The 22,723-nt window shown below is 43.1% G+C and overlaps 1 protein-coding gene across 2 annotated transcripts in view; it reads right to left on the minus strand.

Annotated features, from left to right (window-relative positions):
- Positions 1-6,668: 6,668 nt before the first annotated feature.
- LOC139535921 (growth/differentiation factor 11-like) overlaps positions 6,669-22,723 on the minus strand; it is a 43,182-nt gene continuing 27,127 nt past the window's right edge. Inside the window, exon 3 of one of the 2 annotated variants that reach the window (XM_071335875.1) lies at positions 6,669-11,349. In XM_071335875.1, the coding sequence (XP_071191976.1) occupies positions 10,972-11,349 (378 nt within the window). In that variant the 3' untranslated portion in view covers positions 6,669-10,971. Of the gene's footprint in view, positions 11,353-22,723 lie in introns of both variants that reach the window. The other variant, XM_071335874.1, reaches the window with a different exon arrangement.

The following is a 22,723-nucleotide window of genomic DNA, read 5'->3' on the forward strand; positions in this document are numbered from 1 at the left end:
CATGCTGACCAGACCGGACACGTCGCGTGCGCGAGCATCGCAAAATAAATTTAGAAATCCTTGTTATTCAATTATTGCACCCACACTGCTCGCGTACGCCAACGAGCATCTGCGCTACTAAGGGCTAAAATAGAAGTCATTCCTATTTCTGACGCAGATCGCGCTAAAAGTCCTGCCTCTCCCATCTTCTCATTGGTTTATAGAAGCAAGGACCCACGTGCCATCTCATTGGTTATAGCCACGTGGGTGATTGAAAGATGAACTGTTTTGCCGGTAGTCGTGGTAATACTATGAAAGTTTAGATGCGATCACCATATAAGTTCAACGATGAAAAAGCCTGGAAGGAGAATAGATGACTAGAAACGATTCGGTTGGCCGGTTTATGTGTGGATTAATTTGTCGGAGTAGAGGACCTTGTGCAGTTCAGGTAAAATAACAACTCAATGTTTATATCCCAGGACAAATTAGCTAGCAACAGCAAGCTAGCTAAATAGGACAAATTAGCTAGCAAGTGCAAGCTAACTAGCTAAATTGCCATACATGTTTAATGCTTTTCGACCTGTCCCGAAATGAATGTCATTGGTTCAGAGTTTGTTTTGATATTTTAACCTGCGTGTTGTGATCGCGTTTGGTGTAGGGGGACAAAATAAATGTATGCACGATGCAGCCGGTTTGGGTGTAAGGCATATTGAGCAGGGCTGGAGGCTCTACAGTGAAATAAGACAAAAATCACTAACCAAAACAGCAATAGGCAAGGCATATTGACATTAGGGAGAGGCATGTGTAGCCGAGTGATCATAGGGCCTAGTGAGTAGCTAGGCGAGCCGGAGGCACGGCGATTCAGACAGCTAGCAGGCCGGGGCCTCAGGGGGACGTCAGCTAGACAGCTAGCAGGCTGCTAGCTGATGGGCCTCAGGGGGACGTCGCAACGGGAGAGCCTGTTGAAACCCCCTCGGATGGTTACGTTGGCAGATCAGTTGTGATGGATCGTCGGGACTCTGTGTCGGCAGCAAATGGTCCAGCCCAGTTGGCAAAAGAGGTATTGAAGCCCAGGACTTGTCTGATGGATCTCTTCGGCTAGCCGGGAGATGGGGCTAGCTCCAGGCTAGCTGGTGCTTGCTTCGGGACAGAAACCCCCTCGGATGGTTACGTCGGCAGACCAGTCGTGATGGATCGGCGGGGCTCCGTGTCGGCAGCAAAGGTTCCAGGCCAATTGAAGCCCAGGAATTGTCTGATGGATCTCTTCGGCTAGCCGGGAGATGGGCCTAGCTCGAAGCTAGCTCCAGGCTTACTGGTGCTTGCTTCGGGACAGAGACGTTAACCAGGAGTATCCACTCGGATAGCAGCTAGCTAGCTGCGATGATCCGGAGTAAAGGTTCAGAGCTTGCGGTAGGAATCCGGAGATGTGGTAGAGAAAAAGCCGTCCGATATGCTCTGGGTTGATTTCGCGCTGTGCAGACTGGCAGGAATTGACCGGGCTGAGGCTGGCAGATGTCTGAGTTAACGGTGATGACTGCTAGCAGTGGCTAACTGACTAGTAGCTAGTTAGCTGGCTAGCCTCTGAAGGGGGTTCCGGTTCTAAAGTATAAAAAATAGCAGATCCATACCACATTGGGCGAGGTGGGTTGCAGGAGAGTATGTTCAGGACGGGACAAGACAAACACAACAGACATCCGACTGCTACGCCATCTTGGATTGCTTAACTTCAGCTGAAAGTCAGCATTTACTACTTATTTTTCATGTTTAAACAATCTAACCAAAACACGTGATTATTGCCTGAGACAGTCATTTGGGAGGGAGGCAATTATCACTTGAAGTTGAAGCGTTCCTGAAATGGGTGAACAAGTGTGATTTTTCCTAAACCAACCTCCCTCTCTGAACACTGGTCAATTATTGAGCCGTACGTACACTATAGTGTTACTGATTACTGTGTCCAACAATCAGTCCTATTGAGTGCTTCCCCCAATTTACCTTCCCTGGACCTTTCTTCACTTAATGGCTATTGCTACAATCATAAACTTCCCAACCCCCTTTCAATCATAAATTTTCCCCTCGTACATTTCAACAGGTATTTTATAGTTCAAATCAAATTTTATGTCACATGCCTAGTTAAATAAAGGTTAAATAAAATAAAAAATGCACTGAATACAACCTTACAGTGAAATGCTTACTTACAAGCCCTTAACCAACAATGCATTTAAGAAAAATATGTGTTAAATTATTTACTGAAATTAACTGAAGTAAAACATTTAAAGAAAATGGAAAAATAACAAATAATTAAAGAGCAACAATAAAATAACAGTAACGAGGCTATATACAGGGGATGTGTGAGGGCACAGATTAGTTGAGGTAATATGTACAGTACCAGTCAAAAGTTATTCTACATTTGTAGAATAACAGGGAAGACATCAAAACTATGAAATAACACATATGGAATCATGTAGTAACCAAATGAAAGTGTTAAACAAATCAAAATATATTATAGATTTTAGATTCTTCAAAGTAGCCACCTGTGGCCTTGATGACAGCTTTGCACACTCTTGGCATTCTCTTAACCAGCTTCACCTGGAATGCTTTTCCAACAGTCTTGAAGGAGTTCCCACATATGCTGAGCACTAGTTGGCTGTTTTTCCTTCACTCTGCGGTCCAACTCATCGCAAACCATCTCAATTAGGTTGAGGGCGGGTGATTGTGGAGGCCAGGTCATCTGATGCAGCACTCCATCACTCTGCTTCTTGGTCAACTAACCCTTACGCAGCCTGGAGGTGTGTTGGGTCATTGTCCTGTTGAATAACAAATGATAGTCCCACTAAGCGCAAACCAGATGGGATGGCGTATCGCTGCAGAATGCTGTGGTAACCATGTTGGTTAAGTGTGCCTTGAATAATTAATAAATCCTGACAGTCACCAGCAAAGCACCATCACACCTCCTCCTCCATGCTTCACGGTGGGAACCACAAATGCGGAGATCATCCATTCACCTATTCTGCAGTTGTAACCACAAATCTCAAATTTGGACTCATCAGTCTAATGTCCATCATGTTTTTTGGCCCAAGCAAGTCTCTTCTTCTTATTGGTGTCCTTTAGTAGTGGTTTCTTTGCAGCAATTCGACCATGAAGGCCTGATTCACGCAGTCTCCTCTGAACAGTTAATGTTGAGATGTATCTGTTACTTAAACTCTGAAGCATTTGTTTGGGCTGCAATTTCTGAGGCTGGTAACTAATGAATGTATCCCCTGCAGCGGAGATAACTCTGGGTCTTCCTTTCATGTGGCGGTCCTCATGAGAGCCAGTTTCATCATAGCGCTTGATGGTTTTTGCGACTGCACTTGAATAAACTTTCAAAGTTCTTTAAATGTTCCGCATTGACTGACCTTCATGTCTTAAAGTAATGGACTGTCGTTTCTCTTTGCTTATTTGAGTTGTTCTTGCCATAATATGGACTTGGTATTTTACCAAATAGGGCTATCTTCTGTATACCACCCCTACCTTGTCACAACAAAACTGATTGGCTCCAACGCATCAAGGAAACAAATTCCACAAATGAACTTTTAACAAGGCACACCTGTTAATTGAAATGCATTCCAGGTGACTACCTCCATGAAGCTGGTTGAGAGAATGCCAAGTGTGCAAAGGGTCTACTTTGAAGAATCTCAAATATAAACTATATTTTGATTTGTTTAACACTCTTTTGGTTACTACATGATTCCATATGTGTTATTTCATTGTTTGTCTAAACTATTATTCTACAATATAGAAAATAGTAAAAAATAAAATAAAATAAAAAAACTTGAATGTGTAGGTGTGTCCAAACTTTTGACTGGTACTGTACGTATAGGTAGAGGTAAAGTGACTATGCGTGGTAGAAGTTGTTAAGAAGCCTTTTGGACCTAGACATGGTGCTCCGGTACCGCTATGACTAGGGTGGCTGGAGTCTTTGGCAATTTTTAGGGCCTTCCTCTGACACTGTCTTGGATGGCAGGTAGCTTGGCCCCAGTGATGGACTGGGCCATACACACTACCCTCTGTAGTGCCTTGCGGTCGGAGGCCGAGCAGTTGCCATACCAGGCGGTGATGCAACCTGTCTGGATGCTCTCGAGGGTGCAGCTGTAGAACTTTTTCAGGATCTGAGGATCCATGCCAAATCTTTTCAGTCTCCTGAGGGGGAATAGATGTTGTCGTGCCCTCTTCACAATTGTCTTGTTGTGTTTGGACCATGATAGTTCATTGGTGATGTGGACACCAAGGAACTTGAATCTCTCAACCTGCTCCAGTAAAGCCCTGTCGATGAGAATGGGGGTGTGCTCGGCCCTCCTTTTCCTGTAGTTCACGGTCATCTCCTTTGTAGCCATTATTGGTTTAATATTTTATGCAATAAAGTATAGTGACAAATTTAGCTGTAATGTTTGTGGTACCAATGAAAATGACTAATGATAATAAGGGGTAGATGTGCAAGTTGGACATAAAGTGTTAGTGGCTAAACAATTGCCACTTTAACCAGTGCCTGTTACTTGTAGCTTACCTGAGGTGATCTGATTGTCCTTTAATAGCATGAAGTTGAGTGCTCTCTATCAAATTATCTTTGCACTGCTAGTTTGATGGTTTTTCATGGAACACATCACAGAAAACTGTGGCTTTTAGTGGTCCTTCAGTGGAAGCTCCTCAGAGGAAGGGGAGAACCATCCTACTCGTTGAATATTAGGGGGGAAAAAGTGAAACATTTAAGTTAATTTTTTTAGATTAAACTATTCTAAATATTCACATCACCAAATAACTGATTTAAAAACACAGTTTTGCAATGGTCTACAATAGCCTCAACGGCACCCTCTAGAGTAGCTAGAGGACAGCTGTTTTCCGTTCTCCTCTGGGCACATTGACTTCAATTCGAAACCTTGGAGGCTCTTGGTTCTCACCACCTTCCATAGACTTACACAGGAATTATGATGACTTCCGGAAGACATCCTCCAACCTATCAGAGCTCTTGCAGTATGAACTAACATTTTGTACATATAATAAAAGGATCAGAGAATGAATCTAGTACTGAAAGCATAAGCTAGTAGCTAGCACTGCAGTACATAAAGTGTGGTGAGTAGACAATAGTTGAACAGTTTTGAGAAGCAGCAGAGCGAGAGCTAGCTATATTTAATTTATATTTTTTTCTTCATTTACCTTTCACCTCCTTAGCTAATGCAACTAATTTAGCCTACTCCACAACCTGACTCAAGCAGAGATGAATGCTGTTTATGTTAGCTAGCTGGCTAAGGCTATCCAACACTGCAACTCTTTCAAGTCAAAGTAAGCTTTCTGTTTTATAAATTTATTGGCACCAGGCCCGCCGGTGTAACTGCTAAACTGCTTGCTGTACACTGTACTTCGTGATTGTACACATGGAGTGGATTGTGGGTTTACTAGTTTGTTGACCATAACGTTAACATGGGTATGAAGGTTTGGCTTGTAGAGGTTTTTGCGACTGGTCACAGACCGCTGTTGTCTTGTGCACTGAAGTCAACAAGTGAAGGGAAAACGTGAGAGGAGAACTCGTAGGTACGAGAAGGAATTATACAACTAGCAAAGTGATTATGCTGTATGTGCCTGCTATGAAAGTGATCAGGGTGATCAGGGGTTTATTCATTCCACCAATTCTGTTGCAAAACATTTCTTAAATGGAAGCAAACAGAATGAAACTGGGAGAGATGTACCTGAATTTGTCCAATAGAAACTTACATTTTAGTTGCAACTGTTTGGACTAATGATTAGACTCTAGATCGGCTAGATTCGGGCAAGAGTGGCGATATTGAATGTCTGTCTCACCTTGATTACTCCAATTTGTCTCTCGACCTGTGCACCTACATTTTTAACTTTAATTTGTAGGCTAGGTTGTAGCAACCTCGTGATGGGTATTATATAGAACAAATTCGAGTACCATGTAGTAACCTAAACCTATTGATGTTACATTTAGCTAAGTGAATGGAATATGAATGACAGTCATCCAATATGCTGCAATAGAAATAAGGCCATGCTTATATAAAAAATACTTCCTCCCTAATCTTGAACGGCATGAACCGCGGCTGTGGTCCAATAGGCCAGAAATTAGTCTTGAATATGTAGCTACAGTGTATGTGTGCATAGGTGGGAGTTTGTGATTATGTCAGTGTGTGTGATTATGGGTAGAGGAGTGTGTGAATGTTTGTTTGGTAAGGTTTATGTCATTGGTGGTGTCCGTGTTCTTTTCTCTGTGGTGGGTGGTCTGTGCATTTGCATCAGTAAAGAGCTCCGTGTTCAGTCTTATTTGTCCCTCATTGCTGCCCTAAATTAGGCTGATGAGAGGCCCTCCTATCAGGTGACATATTAATTGGGTCATACTGCATCCCATACGAAATCCAAACAATGGCCTCCCAACACTAAACCTTTCTCTTCGGGCTGGTTGCTCTCCTCTCTCTCTTCCACCAATTAGACTCAGAATTAATCTGTTTCCTGTCCCCCCACCCCCATCCCAAGATTCAGGGCACCACCAGGCAGTCACTGACCTCCTAAGCTCATTTTATGTGAGCCATTACAGGCATGTGGACGAGTTAGGAGCCGGATAATGCTTTTCAATTAAGGTGTGGCAGTGGGCTAGGGTAGTGGTAGCCAGAGATAAGGAGAAATTACGACCAATCAGCTGTGAATTTCGTAAGCTAAATAAATGATTTATTGTACAAAATAAGACAGAAAATAAAACAAAATAACAATGGAACAGTTATTCATATGTAAAACCATTAAACTACAACATTGGGTTGAATTTTATCTACATAACATGAACAAATGAAAGAGAAATAAAAGTGGGCAAAAACATTAGAAGCGGAGAACCTGTCCAAAACATTATAAAATTTGGGTATTTATTTACATAGATTTTTTTCCTCTCATATTTAAATATATGAAAACACTTTCTCATACAGAGCCTTCAGAAAGTATTCACACCCCTTGACCTTTTCCACATTTTGTTGTGTTACAGCCTGAATTTAAAATTGATCAAATTGAGTGTGTCATTGGCCTACACGCAATACCCGTTTTTTGTACAAATGAATTAAAAATGAAAAGCTGAAATGTCTTCAATCAATAACTATTCAACCCCTTTCATGGTAAGCCTAAATAAGTTCAGGAGTAAAAAAGTCACATAAGTTTTGAACGACCACCTAATTTCTGTACCCCACACATACAATTATCTGTGAAGTACCTCAGTCGAACAGTAAATGTCAAACACAGATTCAACCATGAAGACCAGGGAGGTTTTCCAATGCCTTGCAAAGAAGGACACCTATTGGTAGATGGGTAAAAATAAAAAAAGCAGACATTGAATGTCCATTTCAGCATAGTGAAGTTATTAATTACACTGGGTGGTGTATCAATATAGCCAGTCATTACAAAGATGCAGGCGTCCTTCCTAACTCAGTTGCCGGAGAGGAAGGAAACCGCTCAGGGATTTCACCATGATCAACAAACTTGCAGTTACTCCACAACACTAACCTAAATGACAGAGTGAAAAGAAGGGAAGCCTGTACAGAATTTAAAAAAAAAATCCAAAACATGCATCCTGTTTGCAATAAGGCACTAAAGTAAAACTGCAAAAAATATGACATAGAAATTAACTTTATATCCTGAATAAAGTGTTATGTTTGCTGAAAACAAAACACTACATATTTTCAAGCATTGGCGGTGGCTGCATCATGTTATGGGTATGCTTGTAATCGGCAAAGACTAGGGAGTTTTTTTTATATAAAAAGAAATGGAATAGAGCTAAGTACGTAAAATCCTAGAGGAAAACCTGGTTGTCTGCTTTCCAATAGACACTGGGAGACAAATTCACCTTTCAGCAGGACAATAACCTTAAACACAAGGCCAAATATACACTGGAGTGGCTTACCAAGACAACATTGAATGTTCCTGAGTGGCCTAGTTAGTTTTGACTTAAATCAGCTTGAAAATCTATGGCAAGACTTGAAAATGGCTGTCAAACAATAATCAACAAACTTGACAGAGCTTGAAGAATTTAAAAAAAGAATGTGCAAATATTGTGCAATCCAGGTGTGCGAAGCGCTCACTCACAGCTGTAATCGGTGCCAAAGGTGATTCTAACATGTATTGACTCAGGGGTGTGAAATACTATGTAAATTAGATATTTCTGCTTTTCATTTTCAATAACTTTGCAAACATGTCTAAAAAAAATGTTTCACTTTGTCATTATGGTGTATTGTGTGTAGATACTGTAGGTGAGAAAAAAATATTTTATACATTTTGAATTCAGGTTCTAACAATGAAATGTGGTATAAGTCAAGCGGTGTGAATACTTTCTGAAGGCACTGTACATACCAGTATACATACACAAAGTCAAGATGCAACTTTATCCACAGCATTAACCAGAGTTAACCAATGGTCCTGGGCACAGATATTTATTATTCTTTTGTCAGTACAAATTACCTTTAGCTATTTGCTTCAGTCACTCTTTTGAACTCCACTGTAAATTTCTCAATCTGGATCTGAGATCAAGGTGACCCTGTGGCTTTAGTCTACGTTTTTGGGTTTACTATTCTGGTTACATGTTTGTACATATTAACTCATAACAAAACCTAACTGTCAAATTTTTAAGCAAGGTTTCACAATGCTAAAGTGAGGTAGACATACTTTGAAATTCATTGATTTGATCTGAATAAATATACACTTGACCAGTTGAATTGTTTCCAACCACTGCCCATACCACATTTTTTTCTCCCTTTGAAATTGTTTAGCATATTCCTGCAGTTACAAAAGTTACAGCACACAACATGTCATCCTCTACTTTGGCTAACGATCCCTGGATACTTTTTCCCATTCTAATATGGGCACTCTCACTCAAAACACACAAAGGCAAAACGTGTCTGTGTTAGACAGTCAACACAAAAAGTAGCTCAAATTCAAAAGGACAAAAGTCTGTCAAAGTTGATAACAAATTGATTGAAGTTGATGGAGGGACATTTCCAGTTTAAAGCGTTCTATGTTCATCGGTCCAGACACTTGTTACACACATGACTTATCACCCCGGGAGGGCGATGAGGCCTTTTGGCCGCTGGTCAGTCCAGGCTTCTGGGTGTAAGAAGAGCGTGAGAATATGGACAGGCCTCCGCTTCAGACGAAAAGGAAGTCAGGAAAGCGTGATGGTAACAAAAGAAGTGAGAGGCTGACTAGTTTATCCACACGGTGTATTGCCAGAAGCTTGGACAGTTCTTTTTTCAATTGTAAACGCTCGTGCTTGATTAGGTAAAATACAAACACAAACAACAACATGACTCCTCACGCTATGAACGTCCCATAGTGCAAAATTTATTGTTGGTAAGGTAGTGCCCAGAAAGGATTTTTTGTACCCCTTTTAATTATATACATATATTTATGTCAGAAGGCTTTTCCTTTTCCCAACAGCGTAGTGCTTTCGTTTACAACAAAGGGATATATTCACTTTGACATCCAGGAAACAAGACAGACTTCAAGCTTCTTATCTACAGTCTTTCAAGCACGTCCAATATTTACTGCATATTACAGGTGGGGATGGGGGCTCTGGGATATTCAATCAAAATATGTTCTCTAAACTAGAAATGGCATTTCAGCTGTATTCTCATCTGTATCAGTGTTTTCCTTATTTTTATGATGCACAACCTAGCTCTTCTTCCCTTAGTAGCACAAAGGTGTATATCAATCAAGCATTTTAGTTTCTTTCCAACACAAGGTTGTCTTCTTTGCCACAACCATCATAACATTCCCACCATAGCAACTTGGCAGAATACATTTGGTCCTCTACTCATTGTGTTTGTGTAAATGAATGTGGAGGATAGTAGTGGGAATGGTAATTGCACAGTGTGCAGAGTGAAAATGACAAAAGTATATAAGTAAGCTATATTCATGTGGACCACATTTGTCAAGGTACTTGTGGGGTTCCCTTTCACTCTGAATTTACTCCATACAAAATAATCTGACAATTACAGTAGTGTAAACTGGCACCCTTGCATGATTCCCATATTGTTGATTTTAAAATGCTCTTGGATTTAGTCTATTACATATAAAAGATGATCTATACAAAGATCTAACCAGCCAAAACCTGCATTTTTTTATTGTGTGTTCTTAATCTAGACCACACAAAGTTTTAAGAGTTACTTTGACATAATGTTTGTCTTAGTTCATCTAAACTTTGTGCACAGGTTGATATTGAGGTCATCTGAGCTGTTATGTGAGCCTCTGCAGTGAAACATAGGGAGAAAGTGTATAACAAACCCTTTCCTGTTCACTTTAAGGTAGTGAAACTATTTTCTTATTTTAATGTTTTACAAGATTACAGGTAAAATAAGATCAAAGTAACTGTGAAATGGTTCTTGGATTCTGAAGAATTTCACACTGGGGTGCTAGTTACATCTACAGAGGGCACACAGTTTGCTTTTGGATCTCAACACTAAATCTCTAGATAATGACTATTTTCTTAAACAACATTTTGGATTCATTTCATGAACTTTTAGTCTAAAAGTAGACAAGGTTTTTTGTTGTTGTAATGATGCTAAAAGTGAAAGTTGTAGAAAAATGATAATATACTGTAACTGCTTAGGAATGTCTCCCTCCATCAGCCTTGATCCACTATCCAGGACATCTCAATAAAGACACCATCTTTTCAAAGAAAAAAACAAAACTAACAAAAACATAGTTGTCTTATTTACCATCAATTTTTTAAGCTGCTCCACAGATACACCCCCTTCATAATCGTCAATATATATATATTTCTACCACTCAGCCTCACTCCTATCTTCATTTCATATTACATGTTTGACTAAAATGAATAACTAAGAGAATGGAGGTCCAGTGGGATGTTTTGTGGCGGAGTGAGAGGGGGGAATAAAGTCTGCTGCCAGAGGAGGTCTCAGTCAGGGTTCTGGGTGGAAATAATGCAGAGTTGGGTGTGCATGACTTCCTTTGGGCCTAAGAGCAGCCACACCTGTCCACCACCATACCAGGGATCTTGCCGTGGATGATCTGCTGCTTGTCGTTGAAATAGAGCATGTTGATGGGTGACATCTTGGTGGGGGTGCAGCAGGGCCCTGCTGAGCCTCTGGGGTTGGCGTGTTGTACCAGGTGGGTGTGTGGGTACTTCTGCATGAACATGTATTCACACTGGCCCGAGCAGTAGTTGGCCTTATAGCGCTTGGGAGCAATGATCCAGTCCCAGCCAAAGGCCTCAAAGTCCACCGTCAGCGGGTAGCGGCAGCAGCGGGACTCGGTGGAGTGCTCGTCACAGTCCAGTCCCAGGTTACGTCGGGAACGTTTGGTCGTCTCAAGAACCTTAACCTCCAGGAACGGCTGCTGGAGTCAGGGGAGGGGGAACAGGAGGAGAATGGAGGTGATTAAAAGAGAACTCAAACAGTGAGGCGAGTAACGCTTCTAAGAAGAATCTTGGGGTACTGGGACCAATTAACATCACTGGAGGGAAGAAAATAAAGATGCACTCCTCTAAATACCCCTTACTAACTTTGGTTTCAAAGACACAGAGTACTGAGAGGAAGATGTGAGTAGTATTAGTTGATGCAAAGCTGACCTTTTTAACATCAATGGAAATGCCAACATTCTATACGGTTAGCTTGATCTATGACCTCTGAGGTGATCCGCAGGTTACCATAACCTTGAACCTTATGCACTGCAAGAGCAGTGAATATTTTACTCCAGCATTGTAACGTGTACGCTGGGAGCCGGGAAGCAAGTTCAGGGAGTGACTTTAATAATAAATAACACAAGGAACAAAACAAGAAACACGCGTACAGACATGAAACAACAGAACAGAAACAATAAATCCTAGGGAAAGAACCAAGAGGGAGTGACATATGTAGGGAAGGTTTACCATCAATTTCTTAAGATGCTCCACAGATACACCCCCTTCATAATCGTCAATATACACTGCTCAAAAAAATAAAGGGAACACTAAAATAACACATCCTAGATCTGAATGAATGCAATATTCTTATTAAATACTTTCTTCTTTACATAGTTGAATGTGCTGACAACAAAATCACACAAAAATTATCAATGGAAATCAAATGTATCAACCCATGGAGGTCTGGATTTGGAGTCACACTCAAAATTAAAGTGGAAAACCACACTACAGGCTGATCCAACTTTGATGTAATGTCCTTAAAACAAGTCAAAATGAGGCTCAGTAGTGTGTGTGGCCTCCACGTGCCTGTATGACCTCCCTACAACGCCTGGGCAGGCTCCTGAAGAGGTGGCGGATGGTCTCCTGAGGGATCTCCTCCCAGACCTGGACTAAAACATCCGCCACGTCCTGCACGGTGTTGGGCTGTAAGCACAACCCCCACCTGTGGACGTCGGGCCCTCATACCACCCTCATGGAGTCTGTTTCTGACCGTTTGAGCAGACACATGCACATTTGTGGCCTGCTGGAGCTCATTTTGCAGGGCTCTGGCAGTGCTCCTCCTTGCACAAAGGCGGAGGTAGCGGTCCTGCTGCTGGGTTGTTGCCCTCCTACGGCCTCCTCCACGTCTCCTGATGTACTGGCCTGTCTCCTGGTAGCGCCTCCATGCTCTGGACACTACGCTGACAGACACAGCAAACCTTCTTGCCACAGCTCGCATTGATGTGCCATCCTGGATGACCTGCACTACCTGAGCCACTTGTGTGGGTTGTAGACTCCGTCTCATGCTACCACTAGAGTGAAAGCACCGCCAGCATTCAAAAGTGACCAAAACATCAGCCAGGAAGCATAGGAACTGAGAAGTGGTCTGTGGTCACCACCTGCAGAACCACTCCTTTATTGGGGGTGTCTTGCTAATTGCCTATAATTTCCACCTGTTGTCTATTCCATTTGCACAACAGCATGTGACATTTATTGTCAATCAGTGTTGCTTCCTAAGTGGACAGTTTGTTTTCACAGAAGTGTGATTGACTTGGAGTTACATTGTGTTGTTTAAGTGTTCCCTTTATTTTTTTGAGCAGTGTATATATTTCTACCACTCAGCCTCACTCCTATCTTCATTTCATATTACCTTTTTACATGTTTGACTAAAATGAATAACTAAGAGAATGGAGGTCCAGTGGGATGTTTTGTGGCGGAGTGAGAGGGGGGAATAAAGTCTGCTGCCAGAGGAGGTCTCAGTCAGGGTTCTGGGTGGAAATAATGCAGAGTTGGGTGTGCATGACTTCCATTGGGCCTAAGAGCAGCCACACCTGTCTACCACCATACCAGGGATCTTGCCGTAGATGATCATCTTCCTCTATTCAGCCAGGTGATTGAGTCCAGGTGAGTCTGATGAGGCGCTGATGCACATAACGATGGTGACAGGTGTGCGTAATAATGAGCAGCCTGATGACCTGGAGCGTCGGAGAGGGAGTATACGTGACAGTACCCCCTCCCTGACGCATGGCTCCAGCTGCAGGACGCCGACCAGAGAGATGATCCCGGGGACCAGGAGCGGACCTGGCGAGGCCGGCTGAGGCGCGGGGACCTGGTGAGGAGCGGGAACCTGGCGAACCAACCGAGTCTTTGGAAGCCGGTCACGCCAGCCAAGGCATGGGAGCCTGACCAGCTAGCTGAGGCGTCCTCAGTAAACACGGCAACAGACGCTTGACAGGGCAACCGAGTCTTGTAAATCTGATGAACCAGCTGAGGCATGGAAGCATGACGAGCCAGCTGAGGCATCCCCGGTTGCGGCATCCGGACCCGACGTCACCTACAGTCACAGAAAACAAAACAAAAAAACTCCGATGCTCCCCTTTGGTGAGGCGTTATTCTGTAATGTGTACGCTGAGAGCCAGGAAGCAGGTTCAGGGAGTGACTTTAATAATAAATAACACAAGGAACAAAACAAGAAACACGAGTAGCGTACAGACATGAAACAGAACAGAAACAATAACGCCTAGGGAAAGAACCAAAGGGAGTGACATATATAAGGAAGGTAATCAGGCAGGTGATTGAGTCCAGGTGAGTCTGATGAGGCGCTGATGCGCATAACGATGGTGACTTGTGTGCGTAATAATGAGCAGCCTGATGACCTCGAGAGTTGGAGAGGGAGTATATGTGACAAGCATGTTTATTTTACAAAATCCTCATCTCTCCACACAGAAAACCCAGCTGGACTTGAGCACAGTTTTTTGTGACGCTTTCAACAGAAGAAATAAACTGAGAGGCCAGAAGGGTCAACCCACGTCAGCTTAGGGCTTTCTTTGGGGGGCAAAGGATCGGGGGGTTAACCTTGTTCTTAGATTTGTGTTTTGTTTTATTTTTGTACACGGGCCTCTGTATCTCTGATCTTTTCTTTCTTCTCCTGAAGGAAAACAGAGCTTGCTGCTGTGCAAGGATTCATTGGCCGAGAGGCCAGAGTCAACCCCTGGGCCGTGCTGTGAAGAACTGACCCAAATGAAATGACCAGTGAGATACCATTTCATAATGCTTAATGAGGCCAATCATGTGGCCTATATAGTGCTGTCATACACATGACACTTCATATGCATTCATGACAGTGTTACGTTCCACAGCAAGGAAACCAAAAATTGTTGCTCAAACTGAAGGGGGAACTAACAAAGAGTCACTGACAACAACTAAAATGAAATAGGTGGGGTTTTAGAAAGGTTTCTGATTGACACTCAGGGGTGTCCACTGAAAGTTGACTAGCAACAACAACTGGGATCTGAGACACCCACCATGAGTGTCTTTCAGAAACCTTTCTAAAACCCCACCTATTTCATTTTGATTGTTGTCAGTGACTCTTTGCAAAGTCAAAATAAATTGTGAGCCAGGGCTACACACTGGCTGAACACAAAACGTAATGACTGCCCACCCTCGAAAGACAATCAGCAATGAAGTTGTCCTTACCACAGACATGTCTGATTTCAAGGGGAAACTCCTGCAATATCCATAGTAACTTTCCCCTCGTGATTTTCCTCAGTGGATTGGCCTCAGGAAAACGATTGGCAGCACACATGATGGTTAAGAGAAACTGGTTACCACTCTTGGCTTTGGGCAAAGGACCAACACAGACCACCAGAAACCTGCGGAAATGTTTGTCAAAAGCAGGAATTGGCTGTAAAGGTGCAACCAGTGCAGTTTGGTTCAGTTTACACATCCGCTGGTAAACGTGACAGGATTTACAGTAAGACACATCATGTTTTAGACCAGGCCAGAAGAAGTTACGCAAGATACGGTCATACGTCTTTTTGACCCCAAGATGACCTGCCATACTACCATTGTGAGCCAACCTCAGTATCTCTTGTTGAAGCGTAACTGGAACGACAATTTGAGGTACACTGGGCCAATCGTTTTGCCCAGAAGTGGTGCGAGAACACCATTTCCTCATTAGAACACCATCTCTGTCAAAGTAACCCCCACAAACTTAATCAAACTCCTCCTCTGGATGTATCTCAGCAAAAAGAGAGGAGAGGGAAACTGCGTTTCTCTGTTCAGCAATCAGCTGCTTCCTAGACATAAGTGTCAACTGTAGGGACCCTCTTCCTTCAGCAGTCCTACAAACTCACTCACCTTTGGGGTTTTCAAAGGAGAGGTCAACTCAGGAGTTTTACCGAAATCAGGATCACCCATAAACGTCTCAGAGAGATCAACCATGGTGGGATCGTTGACAACCTCCTCAACACTAAACTTGCTCCCAGCAACTTTCTTAGACATAACGCGTGTAACGGCACACGCTGGGAACATGCTAGGGTACTTTTCTGATAACCCATTAGGTTCCTCTACTCTGTGTTCCTTACAAACGACAGGTTTTGGCACGACCTTCCCTCCAGCCAAATTATTTCTCAAAATGAATGAGACCCCTTCACCGGTAGGCTAGACCTCACTCCAACGGAACCAGAAATAAGATCAGACTTGAGTTCCACATTATACAAAGGAACTTCCATGCAACCAATCTCCACGCCCTGTACTAACACACTCTAACCAGTTGCTGAAGTATCAGACAAAGGCAAAACACCCTCCAAAATGGACTGGGCTGTCACAGTACCTTCACTGGCTGCTTAACAGCATTGCCACTCTACAGAGACAAGAACACATCTGAAACAAAGGGTTTCACATCTGATCCAAAATCTTGTTAAGGAGATACACCAGTCCCAACCAGAGACTTAATGGGCTGGAGTGGGGCAGCCCTTCATTTTGGAGGGTGTTTTGTCTTTGTCTGATACTTCAGCAAGTCACCGGGGTCTGACAACTTGGATGGAAAATTACTGAGGATAATAGCGGACGATATTGCAACTCCTACTTGCCATATCTTCAATTTAAGCCTACTAGAAAGTGTGTGCCCTCTGGCCTGGAAGAAAGCAAAAGTAAAACTGCTGTCTAAGAATAGTAAAGCCTCTTGGCAGCAGCTAATGGAGATCCATAATAAATACAAAACATTTATTTTTCCTCACTCATTTAGGACAATGTGTCCTTTCTCACGGAAATAATGACAAACTGGCGGATACGACAAAACCAGTTTTCTGCCGATCATTGTGCACTGTAAAAAAGGATTGAAACCTCGTGGTAGGAGGTGACTTCTCTGGTTTTGCGTAGGTATAACTACTGGATGCTTTGTTTATCAAGGTAGTTTTATGTGTCAACACAACTCATCTGCAAGGACTGCAGCTTTCTCAAGAGCGAGATCCTTGTGCTCAAATGTAGGTAGCAACCCTTTCGTGAAGGCAATTCTTGAACTGCTCGAGAAGTATGAGTGTCTTTAAATCATCAAGGTTTTAAGTGTCAAAATCTGAACTCTGGTCAAGAGAAAGTGGCGTACACTTTCTTTTCCCACAAGAACACTTTGGAGGAGCAGTGACTAAATGTCTCGCGGACATTTTAGGGATGTGGCAATCCGCTCAAACAGAGTAAAATATACGTCCACCTCCTTTTCATAATCGCCCACCATCAGTGCCCGACCTCACTAATGTGGTACAAGTCGGCTGTTCCGACCAAGATCAAACTGAGGGTGCAGGATGGCCTGCCTGGATTCAAAATGCTTCCAATGCTTCCAGATCCAATCTCTTCACAGTTGCTTTCATTTTCAAGCTCTCAAGCTCCCATTTTGCTTTTAGTTTTACCTCTCGCAGGTGCACATCTATGGGGTGTACTCTACCATCTTTAGGACATATTTCATCATCCCCCTCTCTCCGGACATATTTCATCATCCCCCCTCTCCGGACAGATTTCCTCCTCCACCAAAGCTGATTACTGCTGTCGAATCAGCATGTGCAACTTTTATGTCATGCTTTGCAATGACGAGCTGATTTGCCTTCATACATTTATAAGGCATCTCCCATGTAGAGTTTTCCACAAACACTTCCAACTTAAAGTCCATGGCTCTTTTTTTATTATCTTGTGTGTTTATGCAACTTTCAAAATTATTCCACCAATCTTAACCCTTCAGGGTTACCCCTCAGTAACACTTAAATATCTGGACACAGCAGAGCTTCAGAGTAGGGGATTAGAGCGACTAGCATACTCATGGGAAACAATATCCTGGACGAGCCCCCATTTTGTTACGTTCCCCAGTAAGGAAATCAAAAATTGTCACTCAAACTGAAAGGGGAGCTAACACAGATTCATTAACAACCAAAACAAAACAGGTAGGTTTCAGGAGGGGTTCAGAAAGACACTCAAGGGGGTGTCCACTGAAGTTGACTAGCAACAACAACTGGGATCTAAGACACGCACCATGAGTGCCCACAAAGAGGCAAACAAAATAAAAACCCACACCAAACTTAGTCAGGAAGCAAAACGAACACAGGGAAGATCAGATAAAGGATTGTTTTTCTAGAAATCAAATAGGGAGCTCCAACTAATGGTATTATTAACTCTCCACATCTCTCAAGCCAACTGGAGCACTGGGCCAGCCACTCTTAAATATCACCTGGGACAGCACAAGTGAAACAGCTTCCGACTAACGATATGGACAATTCAGCACAGATGTAACGCATACTGACTAACGAGGTGACACCAATCTGTGCGCCTCACGTCCTAACGTGCTAATGTCCAACCTCTAAAAAATAAATGGAAAAACAAAAGCCTGTAACAGACAGTTCATGTGTTTGTATTACTAGCATAAACTTGACATACTGTATGTAGTAATTTGGGTTTGAGATTGGCTAGCTCATATCAAATAGAATTGTATTGGTCGTGTAAGCATATTTGTAAGATGGAATCACAGGTGCAGCAAAATTAAAGAATGAGCAATGTCAGAGTCCAGAATATATACATTGAACAAAAATATAAACACAACATGTAAAGTGTTGGTTCCATGTTTCATGAGCTGAAATAAAAGTGTATTTCTCCATTTTTGTGCACAAATTTGTTTACATCCCTGTTAGTGAGCAGTTCTCCTTTGCCAAGATAATCCATCCACTTGACAGGTGTGGCATATCAAGAAGAGAACTAAACAGCATGATCATTACACAGGTGCACCTTGTGCTGGGGACAATAAAAGGCCACTAAAATGTGCAGTTGTGTCACAAAACACAATGCCACAGATGTTTCAAGTTTTGAAGGAACATGCAATTGACATGCTGACTGCAGGAATGTCCACCAGCGCTGTTGCCAGAGAATTTAATGTTAATTTCTCTACCATAAGCCGCCTCCAATGTCGTTTTAGAGAATTTGGCAGTACGTCCAACCGGCGTCACAACTGCAGACCACGTGTATGGCGTCATGTGGGTGAGTGGTTTGCTGATGTCAACGTTGTGAACAGAGTGACCCATGGTGGGGTTATGGTATGGGCAGGCATAAGCTATAGACAACGAACTCAATTGCATTTTGTCGATGGCAATTTGAACGCACAAAAGTACCGTGATGAGATCCTGAGGCCCATTGTGAGCCCCATTTCAAGGTTTCTGTGACCAACAGATGCGTATCTGTATTCCCAGTCATGTGAAATCCATAGATTAGCGGCTAATGAATTTATTTCAATTGACTGATTTCCTCATATGAACTGTAACTCAGTAAAATCAATGAAATTGTCGCGTTTATATTTTTGTTCTGTGCATTCGGAAAGTATTCAGACCCCTTGACTTTTTCCACATTTTGTTTACGTTACAGCCTTATTCTAAAATAGATTCAATAAATAAAAATCCTGAGCAACCTACACACAATACCCCATAATGACAAAGTGAAAACAGGTTTAGAAATGTTTGCTAATTTATTACAAATAGTCCAATTAAATACCTTATTTACATAAGTATTTGCTGTAAGACTCAAAATTGATCTCAGGTGCATCCTGTTTCCATTGATTATCCTTGAGATGTTTATACAACTTGGAGTCCACCTGTGGTAAATTCAATTGATTGGACATGATTTGGAAAGGCACCATTTCTAAACTCAGCAAAAAAAGAAACATCCTCTCACTGTCAACTGCGTTTATTTTCAGCAAACTTAACATGTGTAAATATTTGTATGAACATAACAAGATTCAACAACTGAGACAAACTGAACAAGTTCCACAGACATGTGGCTAACAGAAATGGAATAGTGTCCCTGAACAAAGGGGGGGGGGGGGGGTCAAAACTAACAGTCAGTATCTGGTGTGGCCACCAGCTACATTAACTACTGCAGTGCATCTCCTCCTCATGGACTGCACCAGATTTGCCAGTTCTTGCTGTGAGATGTTACCCCACTCTTCCACCATGGCATCTGCAAGTTCCCGGCCATTTCTGGGAGGGAATGGCCCTAGCCCTCACGCTCCGATCCAACAGGTCCCAGACGTGCTCAATTGGATTGAGATCTGGGCTCTTCGCTGGCCGTGGCAGAGCACTGACATTCCTGTCCTGCAGGAAATCACGCAGAGAACGAGCAGTATGGCTGGTGGCATTGTCATGCTGGAGGGTCATGTCAGGGTGAGCCTGCAGGAAGGGTACCACATGAGGGAGGAGGATGTCTTCCCTGTAATGCACAGCGTTGAGATTGCCTGCAATGACATCAAGCTCAGTCCGATGATGCTGTGACACACCGCCCCAGACCATGACGGATCCTCAACCTCCAAATCGATCCTTCTCCAGAGTACAGGCCTCGGTGTAACGAGCAGTCCTTCGACAATAAATGCGAATCCAACCATCACCCCTGGTGAGAGAACCACGACTTGTCAGTGAAGAGCACTTTTTGCCAGACCTGTCTGGTCCAGCAACGGTGGGTTTGTGCCCATAGGCGACATTGTTGCCGGTGATGTCTGGTGAGGACCTGCCTTACAACAGGCCTACAAGCCCTCAGTCCAGCCTCTCTCAGCCTATAGCGGACAGTCTGAGCACTGATGGAGGGATTGTGCGTTGCTGGTGTAACTCGGGCAGTTGTTGTTGCCATCCTGTACCTGTCCCGCAGGTGTGATGTTTGGATGTACCAATCCTGTGCAAGTGTTGTTACACGTGGTCTGCCACTGCGAGGACGATCAGCATCCGTCCTGTCTCCCTGTAGCGCTGTCTTAGGCATCTCACAGTACGGACATTGCAATTTATTGCCCTGGCCACATCTGCAGTCCTCATGTCTCCTTGCAGCATGCCTAAGGCACATTCATGCAGATGAGCAGGAACCCTGGGCATCTTTCTTTTGGTGTTTTTCAGAGTCAGTAAAAAGGCCTCTTTTAGTGTCCTAAGTTTTCATAACTGTGACCTTAATTGTTATTGTCTTAACGACCGTTCCACAGGTGCATGTTCATTAATTGTTAATGGTTCATTGAACAAGCATGGGAAACACTCTGAATATCCTTGAGTGGCCCAGTCAGAGCCTGGACTTGAACCTGATCGAACATCTCTGGAGAGACCTGAGAATGGGAGAAACTCCTCACATACAGGTGTGCCAAGATTGTAGTGTCGTACCCAAGAAGACTATGCTGTATTTGCTGCCAAAGGTGCTTCAAAAAAGTACTGAGTAAAGGGTCTGAATACTTATGTAAATGTAAAAAAAAATTGTTTGTAATAAATTAGTATATTAGTAATAAATTAATAAACAAACCTGTTTTCGCTTTGTCATTATGGGGTATAATTTAATACATTTTAGAATAAGGCTGTAACGTAACAAAATGTGGAAAATGTCATGGGGTCTAAATACTTCCCGAAGGCAATAAATACGTGTGTGTGTGTGTGTATATACAAAAGTATGTGGAAACCCCTTCAAATGAGTGGATTCGGCTATTTCAGCCACACCCGTTGCTGACAGGTGTATAAAATCGTGCACACAGCCATTCAATCTCCATAGACTGAAGAGCTCAGTGACTTTCAACATGGCACCGTCATACTACTTTCCAACAAGTCAGTTCGTCAAATTTCTGCCCTGCTAGAGCTGCCCCAGTCAACTGTAAGTGCTGTTATTGGGAAGTGGAAACGTCTTGGAGCAACAACGTCTTATTCGCGAAGTGGTAAGCCACACAAGCTCACAGAACGGGATCGCCGATTACTGAAGCGTGTAGCATGTAAAAATTGTCTGTCCTCGGTTGCAACACTCACTATCGAGTTCCAAACTGCCTCTGGAAGCAATGTCAGCACAAGAACTGTTCATCAGGAGCTTCATGAAATGGGTTTCCATTGCGGAGCAGTCACACACAGCCTAAGATCACCATGCACAACGCCAAGCGTTGGCTGGAGTGGTGTAAAGCTTGCGTCCGATGGAGCAGTGGAAACGTGTTCTCTGGAGTGATAAATCACACTTCACCATCTGGCAGTCCAATGGAAGAATCTGAGAATGCTACCTGCCCCAATGCATAGTGCCAACTGTAAAGTTTGGTGGAGGAGGAATAATGGTCTGGGGCTGTTTTTCATGGTTCGGGCTAAGCCACTTAGTTCCAGTGAAGGGAAATCTTAACGCTACAGCATAAAATGTCATTCTAGATGATTCTGTGCTTCCAAATTTGTGGCAACAGTTTGGGGAAGGCCATTTCCTGTTTCAGCATGACAATGCCCCTGTGCACAAACCGAGGTCCATACAGAAATGGTTTGTCGATCGGTGTGGAAGAACTTGACTGGCCTGCACAGAGCCCTGACCTCAACTCCATCGAACACCTTTGTGATGAATTGGAACGTCGACTGCAAGCCAGGCCTAATCGCCCACCATCAGTGCCCGACCTCACTAATGCTCTTGTGGCTGAATGGAAGTAAGTCCATTCAGACATATAGACAGTACGGACAGTTTATGAATAGTAAAGCTGACTTCAGATGCATAGTGCACAAAAAATATGTTTTTGCATTGATAAAAGGATTGGCTATTATAGAGAGGAATCGTAATGGTGTATTTTTGTAGGCACTAACTCTGCCATGGTTCGTTGAACAAAGCCTATGGGGAAATTCATGTAATTTTTGTAGGGTTATTTGATAAACGCCGAAAATAAGGTCCGTGGTAAACATGGGCTTTTTTATACGTTTAGTTCTATGAGATAATCTTCAACAGCTAATGTCACTTTTAGCTGTTGAAGATTATCAAGCTACAGGGGAATCCACACCTGCCTACCTTTCTTTCTTTTCCACCCCAGTAGCCAGACGCCGCTCTGGCCTGGTGGAAGTGTCGCCACCGTTGTCAGATCTCCGCAGCCGACTGGCCGGTACTCTGCAGGGATCCCTCCCCGAAGGGGTCCCCCCTGCCCTGGAGAATGGAGCTAGTAGGATGTTCCTTGATGACTTGGTGGATGTTCCTGTTCTCGATCCTACCAATCTGCCATGGAAATATGTCACTTGCCGTGGAAGTCGAAAACAGCGTTCTCTGGCAACGGGG

Source organism: Salvelinus alpinus, chromosome 12 (assembly GCF_045679555.1).
Source record: "Salvelinus alpinus chromosome 12, SLU_Salpinus.1, whole genome shotgun sequence".
Taxonomy (NCBI): domain Eukaryota; kingdom Metazoa; phylum Chordata; class Actinopteri; order Salmoniformes; family Salmonidae; genus Salvelinus; species Salvelinus alpinus.